The sequence below is a fragment of the Mastigoproctus giganteus genome, chromosome 2 (genome assembly GCF_048544385.1).
Source record: "Mastigoproctus giganteus isolate SK-2022 chromosome 2, ASM4854438v1, whole genome shotgun sequence".
Classification (NCBI taxonomy): domain Eukaryota; kingdom Metazoa; phylum Arthropoda; class Arachnida; order Uropygi; family Thelyphonidae; genus Mastigoproctus; species Mastigoproctus giganteus.
Window position 1 is genome coordinate 228695057 of NC_143576.1, and position 20139 is coordinate 228715195.

The window sequence follows — 20139 nt, forward strand, 5'->3', positions numbered from 1 at the left end:
TTGTTAATGGCATACTGCGGATACCCTTTTCCATAAACTAGGTCTGATAAGGCTGCTCAAATTGTAAAATGAAGTCTGACCTACTGATATAAAAACTGTCAGAGGAGGTTATTTATCTTTAGAGAAGCTTCTTTTCATTAGAAGATTTGCAATCAGCATATTTTGATATAGATTCTTTTAGTCAACTTGAATTACAACAGGACAGAAGAAAACATTAAAGTTTCCTCGAAAGAGAATATTTTAAAAACCTTATGAGCAGCCTGTTTCTGTTTAAGCAAAACTTTATTCTACTACGGTCTAATGACGCTGTACTATACATGAAGTGTTTCCAAAACTGGGGTACCCGGACCCCTGGGGGAGGGGTTCCGTAGACCAGTTCCGGAAGGGGGATCCAGGAAACGGAGCTTCTAGAACTGGTCAGATCATTTGTTCTATGTATAGCAAATTGATGATAAATAAAGTTATTATAATATATTTAGGAAAAATAAGAATAAAGTTGAGTTGTATGTATATATATATATAGGGGTCTGCAAACATTTTTTTGAAGGGGTCCGTACACTTTTTTTTTTTTTTTTTTTTTTTTATATATATTTGAAAGGGTCCATGATCTCAGTAGTTTGGGAACCACTGGTCTAATGTATTCAGAAAGATGCAAACTTGAAAGAATCAGCTATAAATAAAATCCAATGTGACAACCTGAAAACTGCATGATATATTGGCAACAAAGATAGAAGATCCTATGGAAATCTCAAAAATAACATCAATTAAAGTGACCGATCAATGAACTGGGGGAAAAAATAAATAAATAACGCTATATGAATTATCTTCAGAAATGTTACTATCTAAAGACAAGAGTGGAATGACAAAACCAAAAATAATACACCAATTAGAACAAAACTGATTGGGACATGTTCACAATCAAACCAGATCTCACACAGTTAGAAGGAAAAAGCCTCAAGAAAAAGAGTCAAAAACACTTCACCCTATGATCAACTTGTCTTAACAGTATATATGGACCCGACATAGCCAGGTGGGCAAGTGCAACAATGCATGCATGTGAGTGGACTACACAATGTCAAAGCCCCACACCTAGCCCCAAAAAGACCTATAAATCTTCAAAGCCATGGTCTCACCACCATCCTGATTAAACAATGGCTTCTTGTTTCAGTTCAAAACAAAACAGCAACACCTCCAACACTGCCTCTAGTCCAAATGACTACAATAGAATGATAATTATAGTAATAGTCTATTACTATAATTATCAATTGTTATTATGGAGGAGAAAAAAAAAGAAGAAAAAAAAAAAGAGTAGATAAGAAAATACAAATATTTGCTTCCCTCCTCACATAAGTAACTATACAGTTCACCTTTGATTTCATTCAAACTGTCAGCCTCAACTAACCGTGAAGCTAAACCTGTTCCAGCAATCAACAACTTGCTGGCTAAGAGAAAACTTCCTACAATCTAGTCTAAACCTCTTCCCCTGTAATTCAAATTTCTGCCCATGAGTTGTGGAATCCTCTATAACAGTGAAAATTCTGCCTTTGTTCATTTTACTAACCCCTCTCTGAGCCTTATAAACCTCAATCAGGTCACCTCTGAGGTGCCTGATTGCTAAGCTCTGTAGCCCACATATTCGGAGTCTCACCTCATATGGTTGCCCTCTGCTGATCTCAACCATGCGAGTTGCCTGTCTCAGATCCTTTCATGAAGCTCAATGTCTTTTTTTCAGATGTCTCCACACTTGAAGACAATATTCCAAATGTAATCTTACAATTGCCTTATACAGTGGGACTATGACCTTCATACCTGTACAGGCTAATGTTTGATATATCATCAATAGGACACCACGGACTTTCCTGGCTGCCTGTTTACACTGCTCAGGAAACTTCATATCTGCCCATATTATAACTCCCAAAACCCTTTCTTCCTCTACTGTTTTTGATTCAACCCCACCTAGTGTATAATTTATTTTTGGGTTACCATTCCACAAGTGCAAGGCATTACATTTTGCTGCAATGAAACCACTTTTTTGACCATTCTTGCAGCCTGTTCTAGTCATCCTGAAGGAGCATTGCTTGGTACTGATCATTAACTACTCTATCAACCTTTATGTTGTCTACAAATTTTGACATCAAGCCTTCTATCCCATCGTCGATGTTGTTTAGGAAAATCAGAAACAACAGTGGTCCAAGAACCAATCCCTGGGGAAACACACTACACACCACTATAACAGATGTTTGTTCCTAACCAATGAGTCATGTTTCAGTTGAAGCAATAACATCAAAATGGGAATAATCTAATAGGTGACAACTCAGTTTATTTTAATACCATAAGGATTCAGAAAAACAATATAAAAATTACACTCCTGTACATGTTTTATTAAAATTAAGCAACTCACCACATCTCCCACCCCTCTGCTAAGACCATAAAATGCTAAAAGCCCATTGCCTGAAAACTGACTTGATAAACAAGTAGTCAAAAACATGCACATCTTATAGGCAACAGGCTATCTATTTCTGAAAAATGAGTGAGAAAGAATGGTGACTACACTAAAATAAATTTAATTTTGATTTTCGAGTTTGTTCAGCTGCCATCAAGAAAAATGAGTGTAATGCAGAATTAAAGTATGTACGGATCAGTGCATGACCACATGTGGTTGACAGATCGAGATTATACTCCTTATGGAAGTACAGGTAATTTGCATTATTAACCCGTTGTGGTATAATGTTGCGGTGGCTTCAAACCATAAATATTTTCTAATATGAAATTTGTTTTCTCCACTCTCATGCAGTAATTATTGTATTGCCCTCTATTTATAACTTCGTATAAACAACCTGAAAACTAGACTGATGTTTATAGTGAATTGTTAACAGCAGGTAGCAGAGTTCTTTTATTTCAATTATCTTTAACTTTTTTATGGCACCAGCATAAAATCTCTTTCAGATTATTGACGTTCGGATTTTCGACGCTGTACTATACATGAAGGCCCGCTTTGTTGGTTTTTAAGGGTTTATAACTTTTGAATGAAATTCTATCCTTTAAACCAACAGTAGATTTATCTTTTTTATTTTATATTAGCTTTTATCTTTATTTAAGTCACAATACCTTATAATCTGTGTTAGAAGTAGTTAGACATGACAGATATTTCAGACGTTGCATCTTGGCTTCATCAACAGAGTAAAAAACAAAAGGATTCAAAGTAGGGGGATATAAAGTAAAAAAATATTTTTTGATTATCTCAATGAAATGTTTCTGGAATATTTTGTGCTAGAAAAGAATGCTACATTAGACAAATCTACTGTTGGTTTAAAGGATAGAATTTCATTCAAAAGTTATAAACCCTTAAAAACCAACAAAGTGGGCCTTCATGTATAGTACAGCGTCGAAAATCCGAACGTCAATAATCTGAAAGAGATTTTATGCTGGTGCCATAAAATAATTACAGTAAGCACAGTTTTTGCAAAACTTTTATAAAAATTAAATAAAATAAATTAAATAAAATTAAATAAAATAAAATTATATAATAAAAATTAAATTTGCAAAAATTTAATTTTTATTATATTAAATGGCAATTCTAATAAGCAAAAATCGGAGAAATATTATCCACAGGCTATAAAAATGAAGATATAAAGCACCAATTTACATTTTTATTACCTTACCAATTAACAAAATTAAATGATACCTGAAAATCAACAAAAAAACTGAATGATGAATCAACAAACTGAATGCTGTCCAACTCAAAATTGAAAAGAGTGAAAAATATGGCCGTAACGAAACGAAGTTCGAAAATGGTGCAGCAAAAACGTTTTATTGTGGCTGAAAGTTCCATTTGTTTTGTTACCTGTGAATAAAAATACGTATTTTTATTCACACTCAACTTAGTGTTTTTATTTCTAAACTTACAAAACTTTTTTTTTTAGTCACCAAAACAGTATTTTTAATAAGTCGAAATTCCGAACAAATCTGAAGTCTGAACTACCCCCCATCTCAATTAGTTCGGATTATCGATGCTCTACTGTGTTTATTTATATAACTCAGGCATAAGTTCTCAGAATCATGTCAGCTTCATGCCACATTTTGGAAAGCCTACTACTGGCAGCTTGATAAGATCAGGCTTGACTTTCACCTCAAGGGTCATGCTTCATTTCATTCAAAAACTACTTCATAGTAAGGAGAGCAGTGAATTTAATTTATTCACTGACTGATTTTACACTAGAATTGGAAAATGTCCAAGTTTGTAAACTTGTTTCACAATACAGTTTAATATATTATCTCGGGCAAACTGAAAAATAAATAAGTTTTGAGAACCACATTTCAAGTAGTCAATATTTTGGATTTTAGAAGTGGACTGCATAAGGACAATAGCAAGAATAATACTGATCAGCAAAGAGTGAAGTCACCAGACATCTCAAAGCTCCTATGGGATGGGGAATTAGAAACCCTACTTTGAAAAGTAGTTGACTTTTCAGCTGAGCATCAATGTTAGTCATATAGTGCAATGAAGCCAGACTTTTTTGCTCAACTGGCTGGAAAAAATAAATAAATAAAATAAAGATGAAAAATTAATAAAATAAATATATAAAAAAATAAAAAAAAACATGTATTTCTCTCCTCAGGTAGGCAACTATCCAGCTGACCTCTGAACATCCCCAAGCTGTCATTTTACCATAATTTGAATTTATGGCCTCTAGTTCTTGAATCATTTATATATCCATTCAGATCCTTACAGACGACACTCAATATACCCTATTGTTCAGCAGAAGTATTAGTACCCTGCAAAGTGCTTAACAATAGGGTATTCAAGCCTTTTTCATACTCGAGAACAGCATTCTAAGCAGTCTTGCAATTGCCTTACACTTGATAAGTGTAAGGCAATTGCAAGGCAATTGGATAAGGACTGCCCTATCTCTACAAGTAAATGTTCAATAAATCATCAATAGGACACTATGGGCCATCACTGCCACCTGCTACACTGTTTGGATTTAGGAATTATGACATGTTCAGATACTTTATATCTATAGGGTACTAGGAAAGTGATAACTGAATATGATAATCAACATGTGCTCATGAACCAGTTGACTGTCATATAACTAATATTAGTATCCAAATACCTGAACTATCATTGGTATTAGCCTCTACTATATTAGCATTAGTAGAGGCATATGATGCAAGAAAACAAGCTTATGCAGCATCAGCCAAAAGAAAAAAAAAAACAGAAACCTTTGCATTTCATTCATCCATTTCTCATATCTGCACAATTCTACAGCTGTCTTTCCTCAATTTGAATTCCTCCCCCAGTGCATAATCTGAGCAAGAGGAAGAATCCCATCAGCACTGAGCTTACTCAAACCATTCAAGGCCTTATAGACCTCAATCAGATCACCTCGTGGGTGCCTAGTCTCCAGACGCTGAAATTTGCAGAATTTAAGCCTTTCTTGCTAAGAGCACCTCTTTGTTCCCCCTCACCAATCTCGTTGCCCTTCTCTGTACTCGTTCCAGCAGCTCTACATCCTTCCTGAAATTAGGCCTATAGACCTGTATGCAGTACTCAAGGTATGGCCTGACCATTGCCTTATATGAAGGGACAATCACCTCCTTATCCGTGCTAGCAAAGTTCCTATATATCATTGACAAGCCCACATGAGCTGATCTGGCAGCCTGTCTACACTGCTCAGAAAACTTCATATCTGACTGCACAATTACTCAGAGGTCTTTTTTATTTCTACCACCCTCGGCATAGTACTACACAGCTGGTACGTTTCTTTGGGATTACTGCTACCCATATGCAGTGCTTTGCATTTGCAAATGTTAAACTTCAGTTGCCACTTCTTGGCCCATCTGCCCAACTTTTCTGGATTCTGCTGCAGTAGTGTACTGTCATTAATAACCCTGCCAACCTTCGTATCATCTGCAAACTTGGCCATTACGCCTGACATACCTTCATCAATATCACTGATAAATATAGAAAACAATGTGGCCAACATCGAACCCAAGGGGACTCTACTAATAACATTGGTCCAGGAAGAGTAGCGTCCATTGATTACCACTCTGTCTTCTCCCACTCTCAACTATCCCTTTATCCATAGCAGCAATTTCCCTTTAACGCCATTCTGCTCCAATTTGTACAGTAATCTTCCACATGCAACAGTATTCGATATACGAAGTTTGGATTTATTTTTGAAAACATTTCAGTAAAATGAATTGTGGAATTTACTAGTATTTTTATATGTATATTGCACGAGTTCTTATGCTTCTTTAATAATGACAAAGGTGACACAAACAAGATGAAATGCACTAAATTAAGAAATTCTGAATTTAATTAAATTATGAACAAAAAGAAAATTCTCTTTTAGCCAAAAGGTTACTTACTGTTTGAAAAAATACTGCCTAATTTGTATCGTTAAAGAACTTACATAAATTTATTATTCACAGGATTAACTGCACATTAAAAAATCTCCACTAGAGAGCTTGGGCACTTATCCGATCTGTTCACCAGATTTTTTTTTTATACCCTATTCATAAGTCTTTTAGTTGCTGTTGTTGCCACTGTTTGATAGTTTCCTTCACTTTATGTGACATCTTGTCAAATCATTTTTCAGTCTTCCAAAAAAAAAAAAAAAAAGAAAGAAAATCGCAAATCAAGAGTGTGTGCACTGCAAAGAGGCTTGATCACTTCACAATGTATTTTCTGGAAGGCTATCATAGCACCGAGTGTGGTTACACATTGTTGTGCAACAAAATGACTTACAAAATATACACTGAGGGTTTTGTATATTTTGTAAGTTCACTGTTTTCTACACAAGAAATGAAAACAGAGCAGAATCTGTGGGTTAAATAATGGTATGTGCATAATCTTCTCAGTGCTTATGAAAGTCTTGAATTTCTTCAGCCATGGTGATAACTGATGTTTCCACCATGTGCCAAGTCACTTGCTTTAATTCAACATGCCTACACTATGTCTCATTCAAAATCGATATGTAATCCAAGAAGTGATTTCCTTCCTCCCTGCAGTGGCATTAGGTGCCGCAGACAATCCAATTTGCAAATGTTTTGGGAACCCACTCTGCATGGACTTTTCTGTACTGTAATCTGTCATGGATGATGGTGCAGACAGATCCATGATTAATAACTATGATGATATTCTGTCAAGACTGCATTTGATTCCAATATGCCCATGTTCTGTCAAGGCTACATTTTATTCCAATATGTCCATTTGTGAACATGACATAGTTGTCAACATACACTTTTCCCACATGCCAGTGAATTTCTGCTGACAGGATGATATCCTTCACTATAAAAATAATACATTTCTCTAGCTTAGAAATATCTATCACCATGAATGCTACATTGTCTCAGCTTCTGTGCATCACTCCCCATTCATGCCCTATTGTTCAGCAGAAGTATTAGTACCCTAAATTTACACCCATGATGGAACAATTTAAATTTAGACAATCTTTTTCCTTTAAATCTACTTCATATTATTCCTCCCCCTCCACACATCGATCAAAGTCAGGAAAAACAGAGGAAATTTCACAAAAAACAATGTTTTTTGTGAAACTGCATTGTGGGTAGGGGGGAAATGATCCAATATGTACTGATTTATATGAGGTGATAAAACACCTTTCTGCACAGAATCCTACCTTTTCTGCTGTATGCCTACACTCGCTATGGAGGCATACAGCATTACTATAGTCACTCATAAGTTCTCCACAACAGTTTCTCCCAGATATGCTTGTTCATTCATCACTGGTTAGTTATTCTTAATATCCTACTTAAAATTTCAAGTGGGCAGAAACTAAGATAAAAAAAGAAAAACAACCAACAAAATGATGATAAATGCTTTTTTTCCTGTGCAACAGAAATACTACTTTTTTGAATGCACCTTGAAAGTTTACTAGAACTTGTTTTTATATTTTATTTGATGTTAAGCTGTCTTATATTACTTTGTCATTTAAAGATTTATTTAAGACAGAATAATTCATCTGTATGATATAATTCTAAATATGCAAACTACAATAATCTTCTAGTATTTAATAATAAGCTAAGCACCAAAATACTTACTAAGGAAGAAACCAATGCTGCACTTGAAACAGCACTATTCTTATCAACAATGGCTTGCTTCATATATCTCTCAATAGCCTGTAACATACTGCTCTGCAATTATGATAAAAAAAAGCAATTATAACAAAGTATTTAAAAAGATTTTGCTATCTGATTGACTAATAAATCAAAACATTAAAATCTAAGAATAGCAATCAATTTTATCAATTCTAGAAACGTTTGGTAGCAAGGAAGGAGTACAAATATAAAATTCGGTTAATGCTGATATCAAAATTAAAAAAAAAAAAACTACAATGAACATAAGAAAATACTGAATTTTTTCATATATTTGAGTAATAAAAGGAAGATTGCCGACTTGCATAGAGTAATTGAAATAGGATTAACTTGGCATTAGTGGCATCCCAAAGTGTAGCAAAAATGGTGGGCCACCTGACAGGTGCCCAACTTTCTTTTTAATTTCTGGAAAATATTTTGGGCCTTTTCAAATTCTGCTTAAACAAAACCAATATATCATATTTTCTTAAGGTATTGCAATAGTTAATTTATGTACTTTTAAGTGCTAATAAATAAATTAAAAATTTAAAACTTGTTTTATACTTTTTATTTAAAAAAAAAAATTCTGCTGAAAACTGCAAAAAAATGTTTTAGACATAAAACAGAGACAAGAGTATATTATTCTTGCTTGTTTAAAAATTTTTTTTTGTTTGTTTGTTAGTTGTTGCCGCATCAGCTTCTGTGGACATAATGCACCTCCCAAAGTTTTTGCTTTTTGTACTCTGATCCAAGCCCGAGGTGGGATTCGAACCTGTGACCTTTGGGTTGCCAGGCAGGCACTTTACCCACCCGGCTAGCCCAGCGTTAAAAAATGTATTATACCTGTTCGATACTATTAGTTATTCTGTTTTCAGGTGTATTTCAAAATTTAATTTAAATTTTGCCACTCTTAAAGGGAAAAAGACAAACAGTTACAAAGATGATAGCAGATCACCTGACAAGTTACCATGTGCAATTTCTGTACAAAAATCATAAAAAACTCACTTTGGAAAGTGCAGAAAGGTTGACTATATTTAGAAAGGCAGAAAAAATTTCAAATTTTTGATCACTGATTGAATAACAGTTAACGCAGGAACATTATTTTTTGAGGATCACCTGTCAGGTGACCTGCCAACCCTACAACCAGGTTAAAGAAAAAGCTAAATCTATTTACAATCTTTTAGTATAATTACACAATTAAATTCTGGAAGTTAAAAGAATTACAGTATAAGAGACTACTGAACAAGACAGTCAATCAAGCTAAGACTCAATGAGGAATCTGTGTGCCTCCTTGTGATATTCACTATTCAAGAAAGAGAGAGCAGTGTCACATTCAGTTAATAAGGGTGATGGAAGAACTAGGAAATTATGGATGATGTTTTTATGTGGCTGGTTGGGGTATATTTCAGGCAGAAGTAGTTTTAAGAAATGTGTTTAGTAAAGATAAAATAAATTTATTTTTTAACGGTGCAATTTAAGTTACTGAATGAGTACAGTTAAAGCAAATTTGGTATTCACTCATTCAAGGATCTAATGTTCAGCAGAGAATATGATTTCAAGTAAGAATATGGTTTAAGACCAAAGTGAGTGCATATTACATAGATTATTAAAGGGTGGATATGAGTGTGTTTTGGGTCTTTAATAGGTACATATTTTTTTTAATGCGAAAAGGCCTTATTAATTTTTGGCAGTATATATAGTTGGATTTTGAAATGAGAATTTTTGATCAAATACTGTTCAAAAATATTTGAAAAAGAATATCTGAAGTAGATGAAACATGACCTGCCAAATTAGGTATTAATTATTTGAAGCTATTTTTCTTATTTATAATAAGTAATACAACAAACCATAAAGAATTAATTCTGAGATTAAAGTTAGTCAACTACGAAGCTAGATTAGATTATGGATGAGTATTACTTAGTTCATCAACACATGCCGAATGTTAGTTATATAATTCACAGTTTATTTATTTCTTTATTTTTTATGAAACCCCCAAACATGAGAGGTATAGAACCTATAGTACTTAGTACCGTGCTTGGGTTGGAGGTTGAGAAGGTGAAAGAAGATATTTGTTGACATTAGACTTGAACTTCTGTAGATTGTAATTTTCAGGAAATACGTATGAAGGAAGGTTGTTCCAGAAAACGGCAGCTGAATGAAAAAACAAGGAAGATGAAAAGTTGGTTCTGTGAGTTTGAAGTTGGACAGTAAATGGATGTTTGCTGGTAGCGGCACGTGTTTGGACTATTTTGAAAGAGAGCGGGAATTATAGAAGCCAATTCAGAAGAACAGTGCCCATGGAAGTATTTGTAGAAAAGGCATGCAGCAGAAACAGTACATCTATGAGACAGTGAGTGGAGAGACTGTTAGTTCCTCTTCTGAATGGAATCTAGAAGCCCGAGAGAGGTTTGGGGGGAGGGATCGCCCCAGATGTTGGAACAATATTCAATGGTAGGGCGGATTTTTGATTTGTACATAATGAACAGCTGTTTGGAAGAAAAGTAACGCCGACAGCGAAGGAGAGAACCAAGTTTTTTTAGAAGCAGAGGAAGCAATATTTGTAATGTGCTTGTGCCAAGAGAGATTAGAAGTCAGGGTAATCCCCAAAAGGGATATATCATCTTACCTAGAAATCTGAGTGTCACCAAAGATAAGCACAGGAGCTGAAGAATCTGTATAAGATATAAAGTTTGTACTATTTTGTAAGAAAGGTTAAAGTATGGCTAAAATTAAAATAGATAATAGCATCAATAAAACACCTTATGCGATCCCTGTAAAAATCTATCTAACCTTGTACTGCAATGAGAGGATGGCAGGCCTGTTTCTGAGGGGATCTGTAAGAAAAGGATGCTGTTCTCGACAGCAAAAAAAAAAAAAAAAAAACTGTTGTAATAATAGGGTAATCAGAGAATGAAGGTTAACTGCATCAAATACAGAGGTTAGATCATGATATCTACTTGGTTCTTGTGGTTCAATATTTACATAGGTCAAGCCAGCAATAGGCCAGGCTGCTGGCTTAGAACCTTTATGAGCTGAATTCAAAAATTGCAGGATTGAATCAAATTGGAATGGAGATGGCAGAGATTTTTTGGGCTTTCTTCTCACCATGGCTGAATTATTCATCCTGGCAAAGGTTGCCTGACTAAAATATCCAGTTTTTCTTCAGTCAATCTGAAGAAAATGGTTCTTAAAGTCAGGTTGTTTTTTTGGTCATGTGGATTAGAATCCACATGATGCACAAATGCATTAACAAGCAGTTAACATGGTAAAAGATTTGTGGTATACAAGTGATACCTGATCAGCCAAGAAGTTCGTGATGAGTCAGTGCTGGTTTATTTGTCAGAATTTGCTGAGAGATTAAAGACAAGGCTGGCTTTCTTTCAACAGAGTGGATAATTTACTGATATTCTGCTGATGATAGCATGTTATGTTCCACCTTCCAGTTTGAGAAACCATGCCCTGCACAAATAGCCTCAACTTCTCAAATATCCAGCATCAATTCTCTGGGTAATTATCCATTTGACGGCAAAGAAAACCTAGTTAACTGAAATCCTTCTAAAATTCAGCTATGTCCTATTTCTCACAAAAAAAGTCTACCACTCCTATGCTCATCTTCAAAGACACTCAATTTCTAGACAAGATCACATATCTCTAGTAGGGATTACCCTGATTTCTGATCTCTCTCTCTCTCTCTCTCTAGGCATGAGTACATTACAAAAACTTTTCTTTTTCACTCTCAGAATTACTTTACTTCTATACAACTACTCCCTGTATAAATCTCAAATTTGCCTTACTGTGGAATATTGCTCCCAAAATCCTCTTTTAAAGCTTCTGGACTCCATTCAAAAGATGGTGGTAAGGTTAATTAATGAACCTTTTCCAATCTCTCCACTCTGTTTCACAGATGTTCAGTTTCTGCTGCATACCTTTTCTTCCAAAGACACCTGTAATTACCTTACTCTCTTCCAAACCAGTACAAACATATTCTGCAACCAGTCAGCACCCTTTCACCATCTAATGCCAAACTCACAGAGGTAACACAGCCATTTAACCATTAATGTTGAAAGTTTAAACAGATAGTGAGGTGAAAATGAAAAGTCACCCCTTGATAAGCTCACTTGAGGGACAGTTAACAGAACTGGGAAAACTGTAGGACCAACAACCACCAGAAGAACTTCAGAGAATGGGTTACCATGAACATGCAACTGCTTGTACACTGAAGCTATTTCCTAGAAATGCACATCATCATGTATAGTATCTCACAGAACAGAAGTAACTGACATTGCAATGGTGATAGAACATGTGTAATGATGAACCGTGAAACAGTTTTGGGCATTGTATGTCTGAAGAACAGTTTTGCTAAGGTGATATTGAATCAATGATGAAGTGCAATGGTGATATAATAATGGAATCCCAAAGCTAATTACTATTGAACACTGATCAAACTAACATAATGTAAGTTTTAAAAGGAAAAAATGAACAAAAACATTTTACATTTAATGTTACATAAGGCTCAAGGGGTAGAATTTTTTTCAGCCTGGTCTGTGCTTATTGATAGGAGAGACTGCTTCTACAAGGATAGGGTACACTTAAATAGAAAGGGTGCAAGAATATTTGCTGATGCTAAAGAGGCAGTGTTAGGTGGATTGGAAAACTGCTAGCTTGGGGGGATACACAGACTAAAAGGTTAACAGTGGCCACAGGCAGAGGCAAAAGTGATTCTTGCACTGCATCTATTGGAATGAGCAGCAGCATGGAAAGCAAGGCAATGGAGATTTCCAGAAGTCATAGTGGAACAAATAAATACATGGGCTGTGTTAGGGTAAATAAGAGCAGAAACAGGTGCATGTATACTTGATGTAGACCAATGTTAATAAACATTGTATAGTTAATAAATTTGATGAGCTTGAAGTGCTAGTCAAGACATCAAAGGCAGATATTGTTGGGATAGCAGAGATGTGGTGTTACACAGGCATAAGCAGTGCAGAATTGGAATTTGGGGAGTACAATGTGTACAGAAAGGATAGACAGGACAAGAAGGGAGGAGAGGTTGTGCTGTTGGTTAGGAAACAGAAAATCTAAGGAAGAGCATCCAAGTGATGTTGGTGGACAATGCAATGTTCAGTCTGTCTGGTGTGACATAACCACTGGGAAAGTTGTTGTTGTTGTTATGGAGGTTTATGGAAGTTTAATTGCACATAAGCACACTGGGAAAGGAAAAATGAGAGTAGGTGTGTGTTACAGGCCTAATGAATCTGATGAGTATAATGAGCAATTGTGCAGAGAAATAGAGTAGGCCAGTGAATAAAAATGTCTTATACGGGGGGGGGGGGGTTTAACTTATCAGATACTGACTGGAACTTGTTGGTTGGTCACTCACACACTAGCAAGGCTTTTGTGGATTTATTGGATGACTGTTTTCTACAGCAACATGTTTGAGAGGCAACCAGAGAGAGTAATACTCTTGGTATGATTATCAGCAGTGATTATTCATGCATTAAGAATTTGCAAATAAAGGAACCACTGGGTGACAGTGATCCCAATGTTCTGATGTGGGAATTACTTAAAGATGTAACTACCATCAAGGCTAAAGGAAAGGGTTTTTGATTTCGTAAAGGTGACTACAGTGGTCTCAGACAGTTTTTAAATTCTGTACAGTGGAATGAACTAATGATGTTACCAATGTTGAATTCTATATGGGAAGCCTTCAGGGACTTAATTTTGGAGGCTACTAGGCTTTTCATTCCAACTAAGAAATACTGTTAAAGGTTTAGGCCTAAATGGATGTCAGATGAACTAATGAGGCTTATGGCAGAGAAGAAAAATGTATGGGATGCATAAAAAGTATCAGGTGACACTTTATGCGTATAAAGTCACAAAGGAGGTTAGGAAGGTGAAGGCAGATAACAAGAAATCCTTGGCAAAGGATGCAAAGAAAAACAGCAAAGATTTCGTTACTTATGTAAACTCTAGAAGGAAAGGGATGAATCAGATTGGACCACTTAACATAGATGGGTTGACTATTGATGATCATGCTAAGGTAACTGATAAACTGAATGAGTATTTTGCACCTACATTCACACATGAGGAGTTATTCATTCAATGAGGGGAGTGCCAGACGTTTATCAAACTCTAACGGGGAGCTAAGTGATTATGTAATAATTGAGAGCAAAGTGGAGGAGAAATTGTTGAAGTTAAACATAAAAAAGGCACCTGGGGTGGACGGAATCTATCCAGTTATATTAAAGGAGGCAGCAATGGAAGTAAGCAAACCCTTAGCCATAATTATGAGAGCTTCCTTGGACTCGGGAGGTCCCCATGAACTGGAGGTGTGCAAATGTATCACCAATTCACAAAGGGGATTCAAAAACGTGACACAAGAAAATATAGACCTTTTAGTTTAACTTGTGTTCCTGGGAAAATAATGGACTCACTGGTTAAAGAAGCACTGCAGGATCATCTAGACAATACTGCAGTAATAGTTAAGACATAGCATGGGTTTGTTAAAGAGGGGTCTTGTCTGACCAATTTGATTAGATACTATGATGTGGTCACAAAGGAATTGAATGCCAAAAGTAATTTTGATATCATATACTTGGATTTCAGGAAAGCTTTTGATACTGTTGCACATGGAAGACTGCTGTACAAATTGGAGAGGTATGGCGTTAAGGTTAAGTTACTGCAATGGACCCTTCTCTTCGTGGACAAATTTTATCAGTGGAGTTCCCAAGGGTTCGGCGTTGGGCCCATTGTTGTTTTATATATTTATCAATGATACTGATGAAGGTATATCAGATTTAATGGCCAAGTTTGTAGATGATATAAAGATTGGCAGGGTTGTTAACAACAGTATGCTACTCCAACTGGATCTAGATAATTTGGGCAAATGGGCCGAGAAGTGGCAACTGAAGTTTAAAATTGACTAATGCAAAATACTGCATATGGGTAGCAATAACCAAAGAGAAAAGTACTAACTGTGTGGTAAGTTTCTCTTCAGGGAAGTGGAAAGTGAAAAAGACCTGTGGGTAATTGTGCAGTCAAATATGTAGTTTGTTGAAAGTGTAGACAGGCTGCCAGGGCAGGTCATGGAGTTTTGTCAATGATATATAGGAATTTTTCTAGCAGGGACAGGGAGGTGATTATCCTGTTATACAAGGCAATGGTCAGGCCACACCTAGAGTACTGTATTCAGGTTTGGAGGCCTTATTTTAGGAAGGATGCAGAATTGCTAGAATGAGTACAAAGAAGGGCAATAAGATTGGTGAGGGGAACAAAATGGTGTTCTTACCAAGAAAGGCTTAAGCTCTGCAAATTGAAGCATCTAGAGAGTAGGCATTTGCGAGGCGATCTGACTGAGGTGTATAAGGCCTTGAATGGGCTGAGCAAGCTGAATGCTGACAGGATTCTTCCTCTTGCTCAGATTAAGAACCTGATGGGGCACAGATTCAAATTGAGTAAAGACAGTTGTAGAATAGATGTGTGGAAATTTGCCTTTAGCCAGTGGGTAGAATTGATTGGTGGAATAGACTTCCATCCTTTGTTGTGGAAGTTGATAGCCTAATAAATTTAAGGCTGAGCTGAACAGGAATTTGGAACGAATGGAAGGGTGAAATGGGAGGGTTTTTTTTGGCTGATGCTGCACAAGCTTGCTTTCTTGCATCATATGCCTCTACTAATGCTAATGCTAATTATTACTAAAATTACTTACATCTGTTATAGTGCAAAGAGCCCGAATTGCAGCAGCCCTATACTGATCTTCCTGAAAAAGACAAAAAAATATATATATATATATGATTCACACAGAACTCATTAAACATTAATAGCTGGAATATACAGTAATATATATATATATATATATATATATCACGTTTCCAATAGTTCGATTTTCTTAAATACTGGTGTTTTTTACTTATAAGTATTATTGTTAATACAATACTGGTCTTTAAGCTAGCCTTATCTCGGTTATCTTAAATTCCCATGGCCTATACATTTAAGCTTCTAAATCCTAAATGTATAGGCCATGGGAATTTAAGATAACTGACCGAGATAAGGCTAGCTTAAAGACCAGTATTGTATTAACAATAATACCTATAAGTAAAAAACACCAGTATTTAAGAAAATCGAACTATTGGAAACGAATATACACTGGCACGTATAATGTTCAATTGGCCAACATGGCGAAAAACAATGGCATTAACGATGCACAAAAGACGGATTAAACCACAATAGAATAACACAAAAGAATAATATATATATATATAAAATCTCATAACTACAGATAATCAGAATAAGAGGGGAAACTTCCTGCTTAAAATAATGAGACAATATCATGGAATTCCAATTATATTAAAATAGTGAAGTCCTTACCTCCGAAGTAAAAGTAAAGTTAGAAAACTTAAGTAGAATTAGTGAAAATGATATAGAGTCACTTAACATTGCTAAGTTATTTGTTTGTTTAAAGTTAAATTGAAATAAAACAATCACATTGCAAAAAAGCTGTTTTATTTTGCAGATATCAAAATTTTGTTACTAATGTTAAACATGCACGGAATGGGAGTATTAACTGATATTCAATTACCATTATGATATGTGTGTCTTCCTTCACTCACAATCTGGTCAGAACGCTGTTATAAATAATTATACTGACACAGAGACCAACTGTTTCTAGAACTATGAAAGAAGCACGAACCTTTAGCATTAGTTGCAATACAAATTGATGAATGTCAACAGAATTTTCTTTCTTTTTTTTTTGTTCTCAACAAACATATGTACAGTCACAGACAAGATCATCAGTAATTACAAAAGTACAGCATCTCAACCAACTGGGTCCATGGAACAGAAAATTGAAGCTAGCTGGAGTTGTGAAAATAAAAATCACCAAGGAAAATTACTTCACTCTTAAAAAAGTTTCACTGGAAAAAGTTGAGTTTTTAAGAAAGGAAGTCAAAAAGTTTGAAGTGGTTTGTAGAGTTGGGAGAACTCAGAGGCAACAATTAAATTAGACAGAATTAGGGGTAGAGAAATTTTAAGCCAGATGAGGTCAAAACGAAATTCCAGATTAGGAAGTCTTGACAAGAGATATCAGAGTGGACATATGCACAATACCACCTTTAAAGTGAAAGGAAACATAAAATGAATAATTAGAGCAACTGATATGAGTGGTGGTTGATAAGTATATTTGTGAAATGAATGAGGAAATTTTTGGAAGGCTTATATCTTTTCACTAGTGAGTTTGTTCTATTACTGACTATCCATGATGCATTGTGTTCATTAGTTGAGTGGGGGGGGAAGCATTTATGAATTAATAAAATTTTTGGATATGGTGTACATGCAGCAAGAATACACCCAGCTCTTTGATATAACTTGGTCTTCATAGTCTCTGACATATACACTGTTCAGACTTCGTTCAGAGCAGAGGCATCAAGATTATACACTAGCTAATCCGGGTACCTACCTATAAAGAATTACCAACAGGTCCAATCTGGGGGACTATCAGGCAGCTGCACTGCAAAAATCATTTTAAAGGTGTAGGCTTAGAAATGAAAGGAATACTGCAGTATTTTTATATTAGATTGATTTCTGTAACAAAAATTGGCAGATAACAGGATGGAAAGATGAAAATTTATCTTAGTGAATCGGGATTTCGGTCAACATATATTTCCAATTTATTGGATATTACTTGTTCAGTAGAATGAAGACACATTTAGTTCAACTAAACAATTTTTAACTGTAAATTAAGTATTGTAAACTGTGTTTCAGTTGGACTGGAAACAAGAGTTTCTAACAGATTGCACTTGTATTTTGAGTGGCAGCCATCTTATTTCGAGATGAAGAAGTGAAATAGAAGCATTTCCCAATCACGGTCATTCAGCATTATAAATTTGGTTTGGATCAAACTGTAAACAAATGAGTTATAAACAAGTGGCACTTAAATGAAATGGTAACCATCTCATTTAAAAATGGATAAAAATTAATCTCCCCATCATGGTACCTCTTGGTACCATGATGGGGATTTACATGCAAGATAAATCTGGTTTCGATCAGACTTTAAAAAAAATGTTATTAGGTGGAGACAATGCCACATACATGACAATTTCATGAGCCAACTAGTTTTTTTGTCAAGTAGAATGAAAAAACATGAGTTTTTGGAATTTTCCTGAAAAATTGTCAAGTGGTTAACTCATTAATTGTGAAATGAAACAATTATATTATATAGCTGAATTATAAAACACAATTCAGAATATTAATGTAGATCTCTTTATATTCAAGAAGAGGCAAGGAATGCAAAATTTTCAAAATAAAGCAAACATAAATATCCCTTTTTGTTCATTTCATCTCTCAATTAATTTATAAGAATATTTCTTTTATACTCGATGGGTTTTGAAAGAGGTATCTGCACCACGTCATACACTAAATAATTATTTTAAACTCGTAAAGGCCATAAATAAAAGTTAAATTTAAAAATATATTAACAATAAAAGATTAAATAAAAACTTATTTTAAAAAATCGTAAAATAAGGCAAATGGTGCAATACCAGCAATACATTATCTTGTTTACACCGGTAACTTAGCCCATAAAGTGCCAAGTGTTTCATAACCTATAAATACACTGCTAAATTTAACATGTGAAATACATGTAATTATCTACAAGTGTAATTATCTATAAGTGTAATTATCTACACAACAAAAGTAATACTCAAAATTAGAATCAGTGTATAAGAATTATAATCAGTTGTTTTTAGAACTTAAAAGTTTTAATTAAAATAAAGGAATTAATAAAGAAATAAAAAGTTAAATATAAAAATTACAAAGTTCTGGTAGATTATATTCCATGAAAAGTATTAAAAGAAGTTGTGAGAATCCTAGAAGAGGTGGCAATATTTAGTGTAGGCTAAGACAGCATTCTTTAACCCACAAAGCTGCAGAGCCTCAATGGTATGCAAATTCCTACAGAAATTTCACCATGCATGGAATATAAACTTAACTTTGAATCAAAAAATGTTTTAAAATTTAAACAATACCAACAACTTTTTCCAATTCAAAGGTTAAATTTTAAAAATATTGATAAACATGGCATAGATCTAATCAGCACTGACCTGCTTGGTGAGATGGGACAAAAGTCCACAAAAATAAAAGTTAGGAAACAATTGGCTAGGGGATTATATCAACTTTCTACAATAGCACTTTTGAAGATAAGATGTAAACATTTATACATGCCTGTTTAAATTTACTATTCAAAATCATTTACAACAAAAAAAAATGCACTTTGTGACCCATCAGGATTCTGAGAAATTTCAGAGCAAAAGCTGTTGTTGTGTTGTTGTTATTTGGTTTTTAGGCGCATTGGCAACTAAGGATATATTGCTCCTGGAATATGCGGTGGTCATTTCCTGACCTTTCCGCATCCTCCGTATTCGGTGGTGACGGGCTCGAACCCCGGTCTAATCAAGAAGCGTGTGCTAAGCACTGCTGCTCCTTCCCACCTGGCTACGGAGGCGCCTCAGAGCAAAAGCAGTTTCAAGCTACGCACAGTCTGATGCTATTGCACCTATAGTACAATGGTCTGTCAGGAAGAATCTCCCATTATAACATTATGCTTGTGTGAAAAAATTATTCAACTATTGGGGGTAACATAAGCTTTGAGTAACACATAACTTGTGTTAGATTTAGTTAGCTGATTATAATTAATTTCTACTTATATTATTGCCGCACTAAACACATCTCTTACCACAGAGTTTGTGCATTGTTCTTGTATTCAGTGAATTTAGCAATGTTTAATTTCAATTTTATCTCTAACATTTAAGAAATTTGTGAAATTTTGTTGTTGAGCTTTCTTCAAAGTCAAGAACTGGTAGAAAAAATTTATGCGCTATGAAAAAAAGTTTTAAATGTAAAAAGTAATATATACTGAATGAGGAAATAGTGTTAAAATGAAACATTAAAACTTACCTTGCCAGTCATATCCTTTGTTAAGCTACAAAAAAAAGAAATGTACTAAATATATTCATAATGTAATATTCTGTAAATTTTTAATAAAGTATT

The 20139-nt window shown here is 34.8% G+C and overlaps 1 protein-coding gene across 1 annotated transcript in view; it reads right to left on the reverse strand.

Moving 5' to 3' along the window:
• The window catches only part of gammaCOP (coat protein (coatomer) gamma), a 206837-nt gene that overhangs the window by 116754 nt on the left and 69944 nt on the right, over window positions 1-20139 (reverse strand). Inside the window, exons 5-7 of the mRNA XM_090389779.1 lie at window positions 20047-20071; window positions 15806-15856; window positions 8065-8157 (exon numbers count right to left, since the gene is read on the reverse strand). Of these exons, the coding sequence (XP_090245905.1) occupies window positions 8065-8157; window positions 15806-15856; window positions 20047-20071 (169 nt within the window). The remainder of the gene's footprint in view (window positions 1-8064; window positions 8158-15805; window positions 15857-20046; window positions 20072-20139) is intronic.